General features: G+C 45.8%; 1 protein-coding gene across 4 annotated transcripts in view; it reads left to right on the top strand.

Annotated features, from left to right (window-relative positions):
• Positions 1 to 11,916, top strand: part of RHOT1 (ras homolog family member T1) — a 43,970-nt gene extending 32,054 nt beyond the window's left edge. For 2 of the 4 annotated variants that reach the window (XM_075579923.1, XM_075579925.1), the window contains one exon: positions 9,595 to 11,916. In XM_075579923.1, coding sequence (XP_075436038.1) covers positions 9,595 to 9,712 — 118 coding nt within the window. In that variant the 3' untranslated portion in view covers positions 9,713 to 11,916. Of the gene's footprint in view, positions 1 to 140; positions 2,685 to 5,749; positions 5,894 to 9,594 lie in introns of those variants that run through there. The other 2 variants (XM_075579922.1, XM_075579924.1) reach the window with 2 other exon arrangements.
• Positions 11,917 to 17,309: the final 5,393 nt, after the last annotated feature.

Consider the following 17,309-nt stretch of genomic DNA (forward strand, 5'->3'; position numbering starts at 1 on the left):
CCGTGTCACTTTTAACCATCCCCCAGAATTCTGTTTCCGTTATTATGTGACTGCCACACGAGTGCCTTCAATGTCATTGTTTAAATGTGTTGTTTTTACGTTTGATCCCCTTCCATTCTTTTTCTTTTCTTTCCCACCAGGTGTTCATTTAAATTTGTCGGGGCGGCTTTCATGCTTTTTTTGCTGCACGATTTCTCCCCGTTAATATTGTGATTTTTAGTTTCCCCCTTTTCTAATTCCCTATCCGGTATAGTGAGAAGCAGTTAACGATGTATATACATCACTCGAGGTGCAGCTTCACCTGCATGTTTAAATGTTATTTATTGATAGATGTCTTCACCATATAATATGGGGTTGGTTTCCACCTGTCTGTTTTTTCTGATGTGTTTTATTCATACAAATGAAGCCAAAAGAGAAATTTAAACGTCCCCTAAGCCCCTACCACTTTCTGACTGACGTTGGCATACTTCAAGCATCTTTATCAGAGAAGCTCTGGGTAAGAGATAACATATTGAGGCTGCTGTCCGTTCCTGGGGCCTAGAGCAAGTGGTGGAGCCATGTGGACACTCTACTTCTGAAAAAGATGTAGATAAAGTGAATAAAGGTTAGAAAATAAGGTTGGTAATCGGTCATTGTTGGGTGGAGCTGCACCTTTTAATTGTAAGTTTGCTCTTTATCACTAAACCGGATTGGGTGAATCCACATTTCTTATAGGCACCTTTTACTAATCCAGATTGCCTATCCTGCATCTCCTTTGGGTTTGCCGGCTTTAGCTCAGCCCATGTTATTTGTGACAAAGTTTTATAGCAGACACCCAACGCCTCTTACAAATCGCACCCCATCGAGGTTAATTCTATATATGCCGAAGCGCTGTTGTCTGCCGGAAATCCTCAGACCAATGGGAATTTTCAGCCGGGAACGGCCACTTGGACGTATGTAGAATAAAAGGCCCGTAGATTTTATTTTATTTTTCAACGGAGGATTGAGTATTCCAACAACGGTGATCGTACCAGTCAGGTCACTGGTTTCCAATCCGCGATCGGTTGTGAAAGCCACAAATATTATTAAGAAAAGCTGTATAGGTGGCATATAAATGTTGACAGGGCTGCCATCTTTGATATGGGCAACATGGAGCAGGAAACGCCCATCAGCCCAATTGGGGTATGCAGTGTGGGGTTTATAACCTTGTTTTGGCATCGGTGGAAATCACCTGATTTAGGTTTACAGGCTGGATCATGGAATTTAACTCGGTGGGGTCTACTCACTAAAGCGCAAAAGCTACCGTAGATGGTTAACGGCCAGTCACTTGAATGGTTGTTGGCCATCCATAACGGCCATCGCACTTCAGAAGACAGTGATAGAGGCGAGCTTACGTGTGACTCACAGTGGCCCGGTCTCATCACTTGGTTTTGTATGGCCTTCAATGTAGATGTTGAGCAGATCGATCCGTCTGCAAATGTCTGACCCATTTTGATGTCCAAAGCCTGTCCATATATTGCATCACAATTGTGCTTCTTGACCCAGCGTTGTAAACGTCTGTAGGTTATATGTTTTTAAATGTATACTATGTCAGGTAACCTAAAAGTTGTAGATCAGGAACCACTTTCAATCTGCCGTCTAACTAATTACCTGGATCTGAAGCCCGCCAGAGCATTTTGGCCAACAGTTCACTCGAGAGAAAACTGGCTTATTATTATACGTTATCTCTATTTAAAATATATGCAGATGAACAGGGTTGAATGACAAGTTCAACTGTTATTGTACTCAAAATTATTTATATCGATCTATCTCAAACACACAGATACCCAGTAAGCTCATTTAAGCCCCAAAAGTTACCACAAAATATGTGTATAAATGTCAAAAATGAGTGTTACTGGGCAAATAAGAATTTCAATCAGTTTTAGAACCATGCAGCTGATTATGACAGATCAATTATGATCATTCTTCCTAGTATTGTACAAGTTATTAAGAATTTTAATCAGTGTTAGGACCTGTGAATTATGGTCATGCCTTGGAGGGGCTTACAATGCTTTGGCCAAAGTGTTAAACTAAATTACCCTTTTATTCAAGAGATATATAGGAATTTCACTGTGTATTTTTGCCATTGGATGTAGCAATGGGCTCTGTTTGTGTTTGTAATATATAGACAGACAGACAGATATTTGTAGGTTGACAAAAGCAATTCCCCTGTTTAAATGATGCATTGTAAAACCAATAAAGCAGCTTATTATTTACATGAGCTTTTATTAATTAATTTTTAGGCTTTATTTTAATCTGGCATTCTTACCAAAGTTCCTCTTCAGTACTACTTAAACATCTCCGTTCCCCGTCACTGCTAATCCCATGTTGAATTTTAAACCCTAAAAGAACGTGCCCCATCAGCGTGGCACGCTGCCAAAGTAACTGTTTTGTCTGTGTGCGCACCTCCCTTGTGTAACTGCATTCAGCTTTATGTTATGGGGCTGTTGGTACTATTTTATTTCTTTCAATAGGTACTTTCCCCAATGACTTCCTTGTGGATATCTCTAGGGTTGTGTATACTGTAACTAGCAGTGCTGCTAACACGTCTGCACGTATGTAGTACACTGCAAAATGCAATGCTTACGTAGGGGCATGCACTGTTTGGATACTACTAGTGCTGTAGAATAGGAGGCGCCCAATCCAATCCTCAAGGGCCACCAACAGGCCATGTATTGGGGATATCCCTGCTTCAGCACAGGTGGCTCAATGAGCCACCTGTGCTGAAGCAGGGATATCCCCAATACCTGGCCATTTGCGCATCCCCACTACCTGGCGCATTTGATAATGAACCAAATGTGCTGACGCAGGGACTGGTTGAGCCACCTGTGCTGAAGCAGGAATATCCTTAAAACTTGACGCGTTGGTGGCCCTTGAGGAGTGGAGTTGAGCCCCCCTGCGTTAGAAGTACTTCTTAAATTTGTTAATCTGTCCCAACAAGCACCCGACGTTCATAAAGCACAGCGGGTATTGGAAAATGGCAGAATAGCGGCAGGAAATCTGGGAGCCCGTGTTTTAAATGATCATCTCTTAATTGCTCAAATGAATCAGGTTTTAAAAAAAAGTTCTAGCTCCGTTGACTTTGGATATGGCAGCGAATGGCCCTAAAAATGTGAAGGCGTTTCTGTGAATTGATGCTGCATTCCCCCAGCCCCCCGGAATACGGTTTCCGTTCCTATAATGTTAGCATCGTGCCCCCAGGGCATATAATGCTCTTTGGTTTTTTTTTTTTAAAGGGTTTTCTATGGATGAAACGTTATTTTGTGAAGCAATATGAAGACCTACGTTCCCAGAGTAGCAATTTTGCAACTTGGTCAGGGGGTTAACCCAACTCTGACGCCCCCTGTAAAATAGCAATGAGTCCATTCCTTTAATTGGGCTCAAATGTTGAACGTGTGTGTGTGTGTGTGTGTGTGTGTGTGTGTGTGTGTGTGTGTGTGTGTGTGTGTGTGTGTGTGTGTGTGTGTGTGTGTGTGTGTGTGTGTGTGTGTGTGTGTGTGTGTGTGTGTGTGTGTGTCAAAATGTTCTTGGTTTTTCAATAGGTTTGTTTTTTGTCTTCAACCTGATATCTTTGTATTAACTTGCGTTGGTTGCTTTTTGTGTTGATGTGTTTCACTAATACCACCAAATGCATGGAAAACGTAGCACATCGCCTGCTGTGACGTGTACAAAGTTTGGACGTACGTATGCAGGTTGCATCTTGAAGGGTCGACAAATTCCTTGCCCAAAGCTCAATCAGACTGGGGACTTTAAACTTTTACCACAGACTTTTTTTTTTCTTGCATATTGTAGATTGGTTTCTATATACTGCAGCTACCCGGTTTTGTCATTTAATTAATTTAACTCTTTGTGGTGGGAGAAACTTTGAGACAACCTGTTTTGACCAGATGTAGTCTCCATTCGGTGGCTCATTCGAGCCATTTCAATGCATTATTTAAATCAGTGTGGTCCCATGAAGACGTTTCAGACCTGCATTTCAAGCAATATCCTGCATGTGTTTTTTTAATAAATCAGTTCTGTACTATGAGAAAATACTTGTAGCATGTAAAAATAATAATAATCATTTTAAAGATATTTTTAATGTTTCTAATGTAGGAAGCATTTTTATTTCTATAGAAACCATTTACAAAGTCACACCCCCTTCCTCTTCTGACAGGCTCTGGCTCTTGAGCCCCGCCCTCCCTCTAGCAGTGCACCAATTGTATCTAGTAACTGCCTGGTCACATGATCTTCCCCACATAACTTTGCATTGTGGGTAATGTAGTCCAGCAATAGCAAATAACCCCGAGCGAATCGATCGGCAATTTAGCTAATCCCTCGTCAGTGTGCAGATTGTATTGATTCACACATTGATTGGAAAAACAAACATTTGTAAACGGCAGTTTGAACTGCAGCTTTAATAGCCTCATTAAAGGAGAAATCCCACAGCTGTCCAGTTGAAAGTCTTAGGGGCGTCTGAATAGGGAAGTGTTTGTCAATCAAGTGTTTTCTTTCCCCTTATCCCCACCTGTCCTTATCAAAGAGCCAATAAAGATAAGGTGGGGAGGGGGGGCTTGGGCTGTACAAACACCACCTGATTGCACAAGGGAGCAGCCAAAAGAAATCAAACCCCTCGCAAGTCTCTAATAACTACATTAAATATACTTATAGGTGTCAGATGTGGATTAAAAAAAACAAACCGATCAATTACCAAGATGGGACCCCTTAAACATGTCTCTGGAATTAGTTCACTTTGGTCCTAGGAGGGATCTCCCCCTTAAAGCACTTATTTTAGCCGACTATAATTAAAAACAAGAATTGTGCATGACTGGTGCACCTCTTCCCTGGTGAAGGTCTTTAGCGGCACATCATGGTGTCGGCTTGTACAATTTCTCATCTAGATCACCTTCATACTCTGCAGTCGGGATCTTCTGTGGTCCACCATGTTGATCTTGCATCAAAGTAGAGTATTTCTGGGGCGTCTGCTTCTTCTCCCTAGTAACGGGGGGGGTACCAACCCCCTGTCCTTTTACACTGTCTGGCACCGTTCACTATTCCTTCACTTTCAAGTTCTATTTAACGTGCGTTAAGAGGCCTGCCGTTCATGAACGCTTCCCAACTTCTTAGTTAAACCCCTTTGCATTGTGTTGCTGGCCCTGTCTGAAGGGGGTTCTTTAGCGACCCAAAAAAACCGACCTCCCCCCCCCCCAACAGAAATCTATCGATCTTCACCGTGTCCCATGAGCTGTGCTCCTGTGCTTCCTCTTGCATTGTTGCAGGGAAGAGCTCTGACTTGTGTTTTCATACCGATCATTGGATCACCTACATTTTTTGGAAGGACTTCTTGTCAAAACGGCTCAAGTGTTTCAAAAAGAGCTTCACCCACCACAGACTGGGTGCGCCCTCCGTGTCTGGGACAGTAAGATTGTACCCGCGGCCACCCGCTGCTTTTGAAACTTAAAGGTGCAACTCTGTTTCCGAAACGTCCAAACCTTTTTTAGGAACCATGGGGGGGAAAAAATGGCATTGGTGCAAGTTGGTTTCTTAGACGACCCCCCCCCCCCAGTATTCACCGTGGTAAGACGTGGACGTAACAATGCACTCTGCTCCATGCATCGCTGGCGCCTTCCGGGAGCAGAAAGGGTTAATTGCGTTTACCCACTCCCACGTTGAATAAGGGGCGTAGTGGGGAATATTGTTGAAAAATTCTGTTTTTTAAAGAACATGCGTCCTGTGTGTGCGTGTGTATAAGGTTGAGAGCCTGGGTAGATGTGTTGGGGGAAGCGGTGTTAACAGACGCAGGGAGCAGCCTCGGGCATCAAATCCACCCCGTCGTCCACGTGGAGGACTCTATCTTCATGGAGTCATCGGCCGAGGCGCAGTTACTTGCAGACAGGTACCTTATACTCGTGTGGTTCAACCAACTACTGCATCTCCATGTTGAAGCAGCATGGCAGGATATAGCTGAATACGTTTGGGGGTTCCTGCCACCTGCTTTGCTGTGTGTTTTGTTTAAATGATCCATACGTATGTAATGTGGCACAGCGGTAACAAAGACGTGGTGGTGTGTTGTGAATGGGTGTTTAGTGCAAGTACAGCTCATCCCCCTTATAACGCTGTGCTTGGGGTCCAAAGAATCACATCGCGTTATAAGCGGATCGCGTTGGAAATAATGTACAATTGTGTGCATCGTACAATAAAGTATTTAAAATACAATAATCGTGTTGTAAAGTATTCATAAATACGAAAATTGGGAGCCACGCTCGCATCGCGTTATAAGCGGATCCGCGTTGTAGCGGATCGCGTTATAACGGGGTTGAGCTGTATATAGAAGAAACAACATTAATAAACTACAGTGAATGGTATAAAATATGCGGGATGCATGGGGTATTGAGATAAATATACAAATACAGTGATCAAAAAAAGAATCTCCCAGAGATTGCACTCATCCATAGTTACATATATTAAGGGAGATAGTCCCCTAAATAAAAATCGGTGGGACACACCTGGGCATTAAATCAGCATCCAGTCATACCCAAGCGATCAGGCCAAAAAAAAAACCTCAAAATAATGTTATTAATATATTTATAACTCACTAAGTGCATTTATATACAGTGCCAACAAACGTTTTTAAAATTCCCAGTGGTGGGATAGGATGCATGTAGGTAAAGTTCAGATACTTTGTACTTATAAATGGTTTCCGAGATACTGGGGAAGTTACGGTTATTACTTAATGCTTTTTTAATATTTTACTGGCCATCCAATAGGAAGCCACAACCAACGATGTTGGTTTGAGATTTGGCAGCCGTTGTGTCTGAGGGAGATTTAAACCCAGTAACTTCACCCCTAAGGATCTCGGATACTGGGGGTCCCAGGAGCCAGTGGAGTTTGGTTCAGGTTGGCCCCCTGGTTCTTATCCGGATACTGCAATAGTGCAAGTAACTGCCCGTAACGAAACAATTGTTTGACAATGAATGATGTCTGATGTTAGTAGGCTGTTGACATGTAAGACTAATTTTCCTATTTTCTTACATGTTGGTAGCTGCAAATGTAATCTGTTGGCTTTATATTCAGTGTGTGCATGGGTTGAGACAAGCTTGCAGTTGTATTAATTAGCACCTTTAAATTCTATTTGAACTCACTGTGTACACTGACATGTTCGTATAGACAGTCCCTAGCAGGGATTGTCCTTGTTAAATAGACTTTAAAGTATATTAATGGCATTGAAATGTTTAAGTGGTAAGAGCTAGGCCAGGGGCGGCCAATTCCAGTCCTCAAGGGCCACCAACAGGTCAGGTTTTCAGGATATCTCTGTTTCAGCACAGGTGGCTCAGTCAATGACTGTACGTGTACAACAGGCAGTCATTGCAAACGACGGTCCCGATTTTTTAATTATTTTTTGTATTTTTTAAGGTAGTAAAGTCTGGGAGGGTGAAAAAAAACGAGATTATCCGCTGGAAAGCACATCTACCTTTTGAAAAACAGATTGGCATGTTAATATTTCAGACCACGGAGGCACTAGCCATTTCCTGCTCCAGCACATTGTGTAATAATTGATAGGGGAAGGATGAGAGAGAAGCGGGTTTAAAGTGTGGGCCGAAATCCTAGGGATGGTGGAATTGTACATCTCACGTTTTCTTTCTTTCATCTATTTTCTGCATGTGTGTGGTGTGCAGTGACCACTTTTCTTTTGCAGTCTGACACCGTGTGTGTGTGTGTGTGTGTGTCTCCCACTGAACCCAGCAGTTGGTGACTAACTGAGCATGTTCACAAAACAAGCCAAATTAACCTATTTGTAGCCCCCTTCGCTCCGGCAGCGGGGTCCTCCCTTGAAAGCCTCGATGGGCCATTAACTGTGTCAACCCCGAAAATCTCTGCCGCTTTCCGGACATGCACCATGCAATTTGACATTTGCTCTCATTTCATTTGGTCTCCCGTCGGGGTATTTAACACATTCCCTGCCAGAGGGGAGGGGAAAGCATTACAGGCGCCTCCTGGCAGCGAAAGGGTTAAGTATTTGCCTCGCTAATACGTGGCCCTTCCCCATCAGTGGTTCCCAACCCCCTTCTATAAGATGTAGGGCTCATGAGTTTTCCTTGATGGCTCGGAAAAGTGTAGTCCAGCAGGCCTCAGTCATGCAGTATTTTATCAGGAGCGGAACTGCAACTCCCAGCATCCCATGCAGCGCGCCTCAAAACATCGGTGCTACCCCATGGCCAGCCAGCCTTACATAATCACTTAAAAATGGCATAGTCACAAGTGCATTATTTTAAACCCGTCACTGCCGGAACGTCCTGCCACGCATTGCTCCGCCTGTTTGTTCAGGGTTAATGTGTACTGCATTCAGTTCTAGCTAACCGTGTTGTTTTTATATCGTATTATGTTGCATCGCTACTCTTGGGGAACAAGTACATGAAGCTGATTTTCAAATAGCTCTCGCCTTGTGTTTACAATGCGGTAATTTTACCAATTTCTGTAGAAGACACGTGCCCCTTTTCTAAAATATACTTCTCTCCTGTACCTTGTTTTGATATATTTAAAAGTTTATCTCCCTTCTCTCCTCCTAGCTGTAAATATTGAGGTCCTTTTAGTCTTTCTGGATAGATTTTATGATATAAAAGACCAAATGTTGGTCAACCAAACAACACACTTTTATTTGGTGGGCGGGGGGGTTGGTGTCATTTGAGCATATGTTGGCTTGGAACCATTTGGTAACCTTGAGTTCTAGTCAACCCCCTCAATTCATGGCAGAGGCTCAGATTATCCCCATATGCCACCCCTTCAAAGCAAGATGAGGGGATAAGAGCTATATGTTTAATTTGCATTGTACTTTTTTAAAAGAGTGGTGATAAATAGTTCTCATGATTAAAGTGTGTGTATGGAGTTAAGTCGCCTTGTAAAAAAAAAAGCCTGATACTTGCCCAAGGCTGTAACTGCTAACGGACCCCTTACACGTTCACGAAAAAAAACATTTATGAACCATAGCTGCTCACATGAATGGTTAAAATATCTTTTTATATGAAAGAAGTGCCAGCGATTATTATCAGGCAATGAGTTTTGGTTTCAGTCTGTCGCGTGCACTCTTTTATTTAATTTTCGTTCCAACGTTTCCTGGTTTCCGCAGGAATAGCACCCACACCTTTTGTGCATTCATCATCTTTTCATTCACGACACAATAATCCCCATTGTGACCTCACTTGCAGAAGACCCGCTCCTCGAGCGCTGTATTTAGCAGCGGAGTGTGATTTTTCCACCAATAAGCTGAGCGATTATGGTTTAGAGTCAGTGTTTCCCCAACTCCTTTCCTCAGGGAACCTCAACAGGTCAGGCTCAAAGGATATCCCTGCTCCAGCACAGGTGGCTTAGTCAAAATGACTGAGCCGCTGATTGACCCAGCTGTGCTGGAGCAGGGATATCCTTTAGACCTGACCTGTTTGGGTTCCCCGAGGACAGGAGTTGGGGAAACACTGGTGAAGAGACATGGAAAATGCAACTGGAAGGTCTTATTTTTTTTACAGAGTGACTTGTCTCAATTTAAACACAAAGTAACATGAAACTTACCCTGTCCTTTTCTTCTTTATGTTTTTGCACACGCAGGCATATGTCGCAAGCCGAGCTGAAAAGCTCAACGTTTTGGCTCCGGGCAAGTTTTGGTGCAACAGTCTTTGCCGTCTTGGGCTTCGCCATGTACAAAGCCTTGCTAAAGCAGCGATGATCGGAAAGAACTTTACCAGCCCTGTGGCCCCTAAACCCCGCCGCCAAACCCCCCTGCCCCCCTCCCCGAATTTATTTTTATGTACATTGTATGCGCTTTCAAATCTGCTCAGGCAGAACTATTTATATTATTCATTGTAATTCTCACGCCACACGGTTTTAAAAAATAAAAGACGTCAACAGTATTTAACAAAGCGCTTTGAAAGGTGAGTTTGCAACGGCCAAGGAGATGTTAACTCCTGCGTTGCAAAGAGCGGTATGCGGCAGTAGAATGGTTAATGGCAGGCGGCACTGTCCCGGGTTAGATGTATCCTTAGTTTGAGATCAATAAGCATGAACACATTCTTGAATGCAGATGCAGTATTTCTGTAGCGCCTTTTTGTATTTCAATGTGCTGCTAGGCTGCGGCCACGTTGTCGCTGAGGAGCGCGCTCATGCTTGAGAGCGGTGACGTCACCAACTCTCCAAGCATGAGCGATCGCTGTCCTGCATATTTATTTGGGGGGGGGGGGGCGTGGCCGAGCAGTGACTGGCGCTGATTGGTTGATGGTCATGTGACCCTGCCGCGCGCCTGGAAATTAATTTAATCGGTCTCGCCAAGCGCCCGCGAGCGTACGGGCACGAGCGCACGCCACGTGGGCGTGGCCGGACACATTGACATTCATTGAACTCGGCGTGCTCAGCCGCAGTGTGGACGCAGCCTTATGCTTGAGATGCATTTGAGCCGCTAACGCCAAGATGTATCCTGATGGCATCTTTCGGGCGCAGTGAGGCTCGGGATGCAGCTTCTTACAGAACAGAGGAATTTCCCAACTACTGGGAGATCAAACAATTTGCTCATCACAGAGTTGGTGTAAGTGATTGAGGCTGGAATCGAACTCGCAAGAGATGGCCTGCTGGTCAAGGGAGGGATGAGGCTTGCTACAGGGGATGATAACCTATTGGTCTTGAAGTTGTAGGTTCAATCCCATAGCCACTTAATCTGTGTGCCATTGTTTTATCAAAGATCAGAGCTTCGGCAAAAGTGGTTTAAAATTCCAACATGGTGGAGCCATCGAATTCCACTCCAGACGTGGCTGCACGGATGTCTCTGAAGTATAATACAAGCTCTTTTGCATTAAAAGGTGCTTTCAGATGTGACATACCAGTTGCTGTTTACTGTTCATTATTTGACAGTGGAAGAAATCCAGTATAAAAACGTGGGTCTTTACCATCAAATAAGGATTTAACGGAGTGTGCCAGCCCGCCGTGGAGACGGGTCTGCCGCAAGTTTCCCTGTATATAATGTATATACCTAGGTAGCCCAAAATTGCCTTCCTGTAAACCGTGCCAGAGCAGCGTTCATATCCCACCAACTCGAACCACAGAATGCGTTTATTTATTCCACTTTTCTAATCATTTTCCCAAAGGGACTGCCTCCTCACGTTTGCCGTGTAAAATTGCGTTTATTAGCTTGCCTTTGTGTAGTGCGCAACTTACAAATGTCAAAAGAATCGTTGCCCGGTGGTTATTCAATGGTGCACATACAGTACAGCAGTCCTGCAGGGCCACCAACAGGTCAGGTTTTCGGGATATCCCTGCTTCAGCACGGGTGGCTCCGATTGAGCCACATGGGCTGAAGCTGGGACTGATTGAGCCACCTACGCTGAAGCAGGGATATCCTTAAAACCTGGCCTGTTGGTGGCCCTTGAGGACTGTGGTGAGATCTTTAAAATGCTATTTAATGTTACATTTGAGTTGTGTGCTTTTTTGCCAGTCCAAAGAAAAAATAATAATGAAAAACTATAATACTGCCAGGTATTATCTGATTGAAAGTGTCTGTGTAATCTTGTGGGTTTATATTTATTTTTTCCAAATGTTGTGTGTGTTTTTTTTTTTTTTTTTTTTTTAATAACCCCAAATCATATGCAATTTCTAAATGATACATGTTGGTAGTTTAAAAGAAGAAGAAAAAAAAGCCACTTTTTATTTCTCACCAATGCCACGGTTGTAACATAGGCGTTTACTTTAGAAATGTACACAGTTTTATTTTGCTTCTAGTAGTTAGATATACTATTCGCACCCTATTAGCACATTTTGTAAGGACAAATTTAAATTTAAGGGATATTAACTCCTCCTATAAAACCTATATTTTTCATCACTGGCCTTTTTTTTCCCCCTCCGCCCCCTGTGGATTTCATTAAAAAACAAACAAACTGTGTACTGCGATTGTGTTGTTTCCTTTTGCGGCATGTCACTAGCTGAAAAGAATCCAACGTGTTTAAGATCCGCACATGTCAAGTCTGTACTGCTGTGTATCACCGGGACATTGTAATGTTAGCTTCCCCCCAAACTCTGTCAAAGAACCTGTAACGGGTTTATATTCTATTTTATTATATAGTATGTATGTATATCTTTTATATAGCACCCACAGTGTACTCCGTGCTTTACAAAGACAATGCAGTACAGGGAATTATAACACAATAAGGTCAACAAGGCCCGACAATAGGAAAGGAAATCCCTGCCCCGGAGAGTTTACAATCCAAGTGGTATGTTGGGAGAGTTAGAGACAGCAGGTGAGTAGATAAGTGCAGTATATAGCAGTGCCTGGCCTTGATGGTGGGTAAGTGCAATAGATGGCTGTGCCTGGCCTTGATGGTGGGTAAGTGCAGTAGATGGCAGGGCCTGGCCTTGATGGTGGGTAAGTGCAGTAGATGGCAGGGCCTGGCCTTGATGGTGGGTAAGTGCAGTAGATGGCTGTTCCCGGCCTTGATGGTGGGTAAGTGCAGTAGATGGCAGTGCCTGGCCTTGATGGTGGGTAAGTGCAGTAGATGGCAGTGCCTGGCCTTGATGGTGGGTAAGTGCAGTAGATGGTAGTGCCTGGCCTTGATGGTGGGTAAGTGCAGTAGATGGCAGTGCCTGGCCTTGATGGTGGGTAAGTGCAGTAGATGGCAGTGCCTGGCCTTGATGGTGGGTAAGTGCAGTAGATGGCAGTGCCTGGCCTTGACGGTGGGTAAGTGCAGCACATGGCAGTGCCTGGCCTTGACGGTGGGTAAGTGCAGCACATGGCAGTGCCTGGCCTTGATGGTGGGTAAGTGCAGTAGATGGCAGTGCCTGGCCTTGACGGTGGGTAAGTGCAGCACATGGCAGTGCCTGGCCTTGATGGTGGGTAAGTGCAGTAGATGGCAGTGCCTGGCCTTGATGGTGGGTAAGTGCAGTAGATGGCAGTGCCTGGCCTTGATGGTGGGTAAGTGCAGTAGATGGCAGTGCCTGGCCTTGATGGTGGGTAAGTGCAGTAGATGGCAGTGCCTGGCCTTGATGGTGGGTAAGTGCAGTAGATGGCAGTGCCTGGCCTTGATGGTGGGTAAGTGCAGTAGATGGCAGTGCCTGGCCTTGATGGTGGGTAAGTGCAGTAGATGGCAGGGCCTGGCCTTGATGGTGGGTAAGTGCAGTAGATGGCAGTGCCTGGCCTTGATGGTGGGTAAGTGCAGTAGATGGCAGTGCCTGGCCTTGATGGTGGGTAAGTGCAGTAGATGGCTGTGCCTGGCCACAGTGGTTGGTAGGAGTGACACTGGGACAGTAGCCATGTATCATGTATATATCCTATTATTTAGATATGCTGTAATAATGATTTCCTCGTTGGGTAATTTAATTCCCCAGTAGTGTACAGCTGTAGAGCAACGCCGTTTATTCCGCGCTTACATGAAGGGAAAAGTCACGGCAGTGAAGTCTCGGGGGGCCCCCGCGCTTTCCTTGGACAAGACGCGGGTACGTGGCGACAGCTGCACCTCCCCAGTTTAAAGTACACCGAACCACGCTGCATCTGGGTGAATGTTGGCATCATCTCCCCCCCACCTCCTCATCTCTCCCACCGCAGACTTGAGCAGCCACAAGTCTGGGTTACCATTCTGAAGGATGTAGCAAAAACACGCAAGGGCGCAGTCGCTGGGGGGAGGAAAATAAATATCCGCGCATGTTTAGGGCAGAGGAGACCATAGGAACATTTTGGGGGGCAAATTCTCCTTGGTCCGGCAGGGGCAGTGGTTCGTATTTTTGGGCATTTCCCAACAGTGGCAGTTAACCCGAGACGTTATTACATGCTTGAAGGCACTATGTTCCTTATATTAGTGTGACCCTTTTGGTTTTTAATACAATATATTGGCCCGCACGGTGGGCCCAGAATGTAAAGTGGTACCTGGCATCGGGACTGGACTGCTTATTATTTTGCTCCAGAAGTTGATTTTGCTGCAGTTCCTGGTTCACTTTCCACGGTCTTGCGTCCACTTTGGAAGACCTGGTGTACCACAGGTTGGGGGCGCCTGTTCCACATTATGTTTTACGTCCGACAGCAGGGGTGACCAATGCCAGCCTTCAAGGGGCACCAACAGTTTAAGGATATCCCTGCTTCAGCACCGGTGGTTCAATCAGTCAACGGCTGAGCCACCTGTGCTGAAGAAGGGATATCCTTAAAACCTGACCTGTTAGAGGCCCTTGCGGGCTGGAGTTGCCCGCTCCTGGCTTGTTCCGTCTTGGACCTGGCAGAGTTTGGGGTTTGTGGCCGGTCAGAAGAGTCATAAAAATAAAAGTGACTAAACTTGATAAACTCTGGAAGAATATTGTCACTTTGTAACACATGACTAACTCTTCGTTATTCTCCCACATAAACACTCCTTAAATTGCAGCCCGAGACAACGGCAAAACATGGCGCATTGAGACTTCAGTTCCCATAAAGTGATGGTGGGTGAACAAAAAGTGATAAAACTCCTCCAGTGTACAGTAACGGTTGAAATAGCTATCTGTGAGTAGGTTAACTGGCTCTGCACTTCTTTAACCCAGGCTGTGCTGAAAAGCTGTGTAATGCGGCAGGCATTAGCTTACCGTGTTACAATGGATGAGAAGTAAAGAGTGACACTGCTCATTTGCATGTCATTACCCAGAATCCCTGGCTGCAGTGGAAGCACTGTATGCTGAGAGATAATGGGGAAGGGCAGGGCTGCAGACCTGTTTTGAGACGTGAATGTGCTCGCACGTGGGGTTTGTATTTTACTGTACAACCGAAACAAATGTTTATTTTGCATGCTTCAATAACTTTACCCGAGGTGACAAGGAGCTGACAAGGAGCTGACAAAGAGGCACATACCAAGCTCGCTCACATCAAAGGCAATGGGGTGATCACTCATTTAAAAAGTAGCTTGCATACACCCCATTTATTATGAAGCGGGGGTTTCGGCATTAATCTATACCATGCTACCTTTCCGATTATATTCCAAGATCATAAGCGTAGAGGTAACTGTACTCGTATGTCTGCTTATTACTGCCGACTTCCTCGTGTCAAGAAATCTTGTGTATTAGACCCCCTCTTATAACAACAGATGTGGTAGTGTTACTCGCTTTATAATGCGGGCAGAAGAGAGAAACTTCAGCCAATGCGGAGAGCTGAGGAACCAAACTGGTTTGTCTACATTGTCACAAAGGAGTTCATTCTAAACCTGTCTGGTGGCTGCCAGGGGGAAGTAATACATGGGACCCGCTAACCGAATACCGTGACGACACACAAAAAAAAACAGTGGCCGCTATTCTGCTGTTTCCCGACAGTAACGTTTCCCTTCCTTCCTTCACTACTAATGTATCCTATCCTGTCTCAGCTCTGCCCTCTCCCAGGCGAAACAAATCTACTTTTCTTCACCAAGTCTAACCAGCTGTCTTTGATTCTCTACTCCGACCACCGTCTGTTACCTGTATCTCTCCCTCCGTTTCACCGCAGGGCTGTGCTGCCGGTTTTCAAAGCAAAAGTGGATTCCATTTGTCAAGGCATCCCCTCTGTATCCTCCCCACATCCTACACCTCTTTCTAACTCTCCTCCTGCCTTCCTTGATTCTCTTGTCACAGAGGAGGACGTGTCGCTGCGGATCTCTTCTCTCCCCCCCCTTGACCCCATTCCCGCTCATCGCCTCAAACCTCTTGCTCCGACTTTAATCCCTACACTCGCACATTTTCAACTCCTCTCTCTACGCTGCTACTTTTCCCACCCCCAAGGATGCAACAGTTATACCCTTGCTCAAAAACTGCAAGCTTGACCCTACCTGTCTCCAATTACTACCTTTTCCCCCTCCCCCCTCCTGCCTTTTTGCGTCTAAACGTCTCGCTTGAACTGCCCTAGCAAAATTGGCTCAAATTTGTCTCAATTCTAGCAAAATTGGCAAATGTTGCCAGCAATTCTATATTCCAAAAACTCTCTCGATCTGCCTCCAGCAAAAGTCACATTTCAAGGTCGGGCTGGAATTTACGCGGAGAACTGCCTGAAAATTGCGTGATTTTTTTTTTTTTGCTTTGAAACAACGTGTCACGTTGTTTGCGAACTTTGCTCTAGCCTTCCCCAGGAGGGATGTGTACGAGCTCTGGGATGTGGGCTGCATGTATGCTGCAGAACCGTGAGCTGCTACGCTCTGGCCACTCCACCTGGTGGAATGTTCCAGATTAATGGTCCCTCTCCAGTTTGGACAAGGGGGGTGGACATTCTCGAACAGAACCCCAAGAGCCGGCTCGCACTCGCCGCGAGACCCTTCCGGACCTTACTCGCTGGCACTGGGCACCACAGCAAAAGGGAGAAGAGGAAGTTTCGCGAGAGTTGGGTCACACACACACACCCTCGGAGAGAGACACGGGCGGGTCAAGAGAGAGACACGGGCAGGTCAAGAGAGAGACACGGGCAGGTCAAGAGAGAGACACGGGCAGGTCAAGAGAGAGACACGGGCAGGTCAAGAGAGAGACACGGGCAGGTCAAGAGAGACACGGGCAGGTCAAGAGAGACACGGGCAGGTCAAGAGAGACACAGGCATGTCAAGAGAGAGACACGGGCAGGTCAAGAGAGAGACACGGGCAGGTCAAGAGAGAGACACGGGCAGGTCAAGAGAGAGACACGGGCAGGTCAAGAGAGAGACACGGGCAGGTCAAGAGAGAGACACGGGCAGGTCAAGAGAGACACGGGCAGGTCAAGAGAGACACGGGCAGGTCAAGAGAGAGACACGGGCAGGTCAAGAGAGAGACACGGGCAGGTCAAGAGAGAGACACGGGCAGGTCAAGAGAGACACGGGCAGGTCAAGAGAGAGACACGGGCAGGTCAAGAGAGACACGGGCAGGTCAAGAGAGAGACACGGGCAGGTCAAGAGAGAGACACGGGCAGGTCAAGAGAGACACGGGCAGGTCAAGAGAGAGACACGGGCAGGTCAAGAGAGAGACACGGGCAGGTCAAGAGAGAGACACGGGCAGGTCAAGAGAGACACGGGCAGGTCAAGAGAGAGACACGGGCAGGTCAAGAGAGACACGGCCAAGTGCAGGAGTCTGTGTCTGGTTCCACATTCCGGCGATTTTCGCTTTGCGGCGGGACCGTAGAACGGAACCCGCCGCGTTACCGGGGCCCGCCTGTATATACTAGCTGAAAGTACCCGGCGTTGCTCAGGAATTCAATGAAACCAAATAATACTGAGATGTATAAAATGGTTAATTCCATTTTTTTTCGTTTCTTAATGCGAAATCCCCCCCCCCGGCTAAAACCACAACAGCTCCATCCGTGGTAGTGTCATTGCCTCTGAGGTCCCTGAAGTGTTCCACCGAGAGCC

Source organism: Ascaphus truei, chromosome 22 (assembly GCF_040206685.1).
Source record: "Ascaphus truei isolate aAscTru1 chromosome 22, aAscTru1.hap1, whole genome shotgun sequence".
Taxonomy (NCBI): domain Eukaryota; kingdom Metazoa; phylum Chordata; class Amphibia; order Anura; family Ascaphidae; genus Ascaphus; species Ascaphus truei.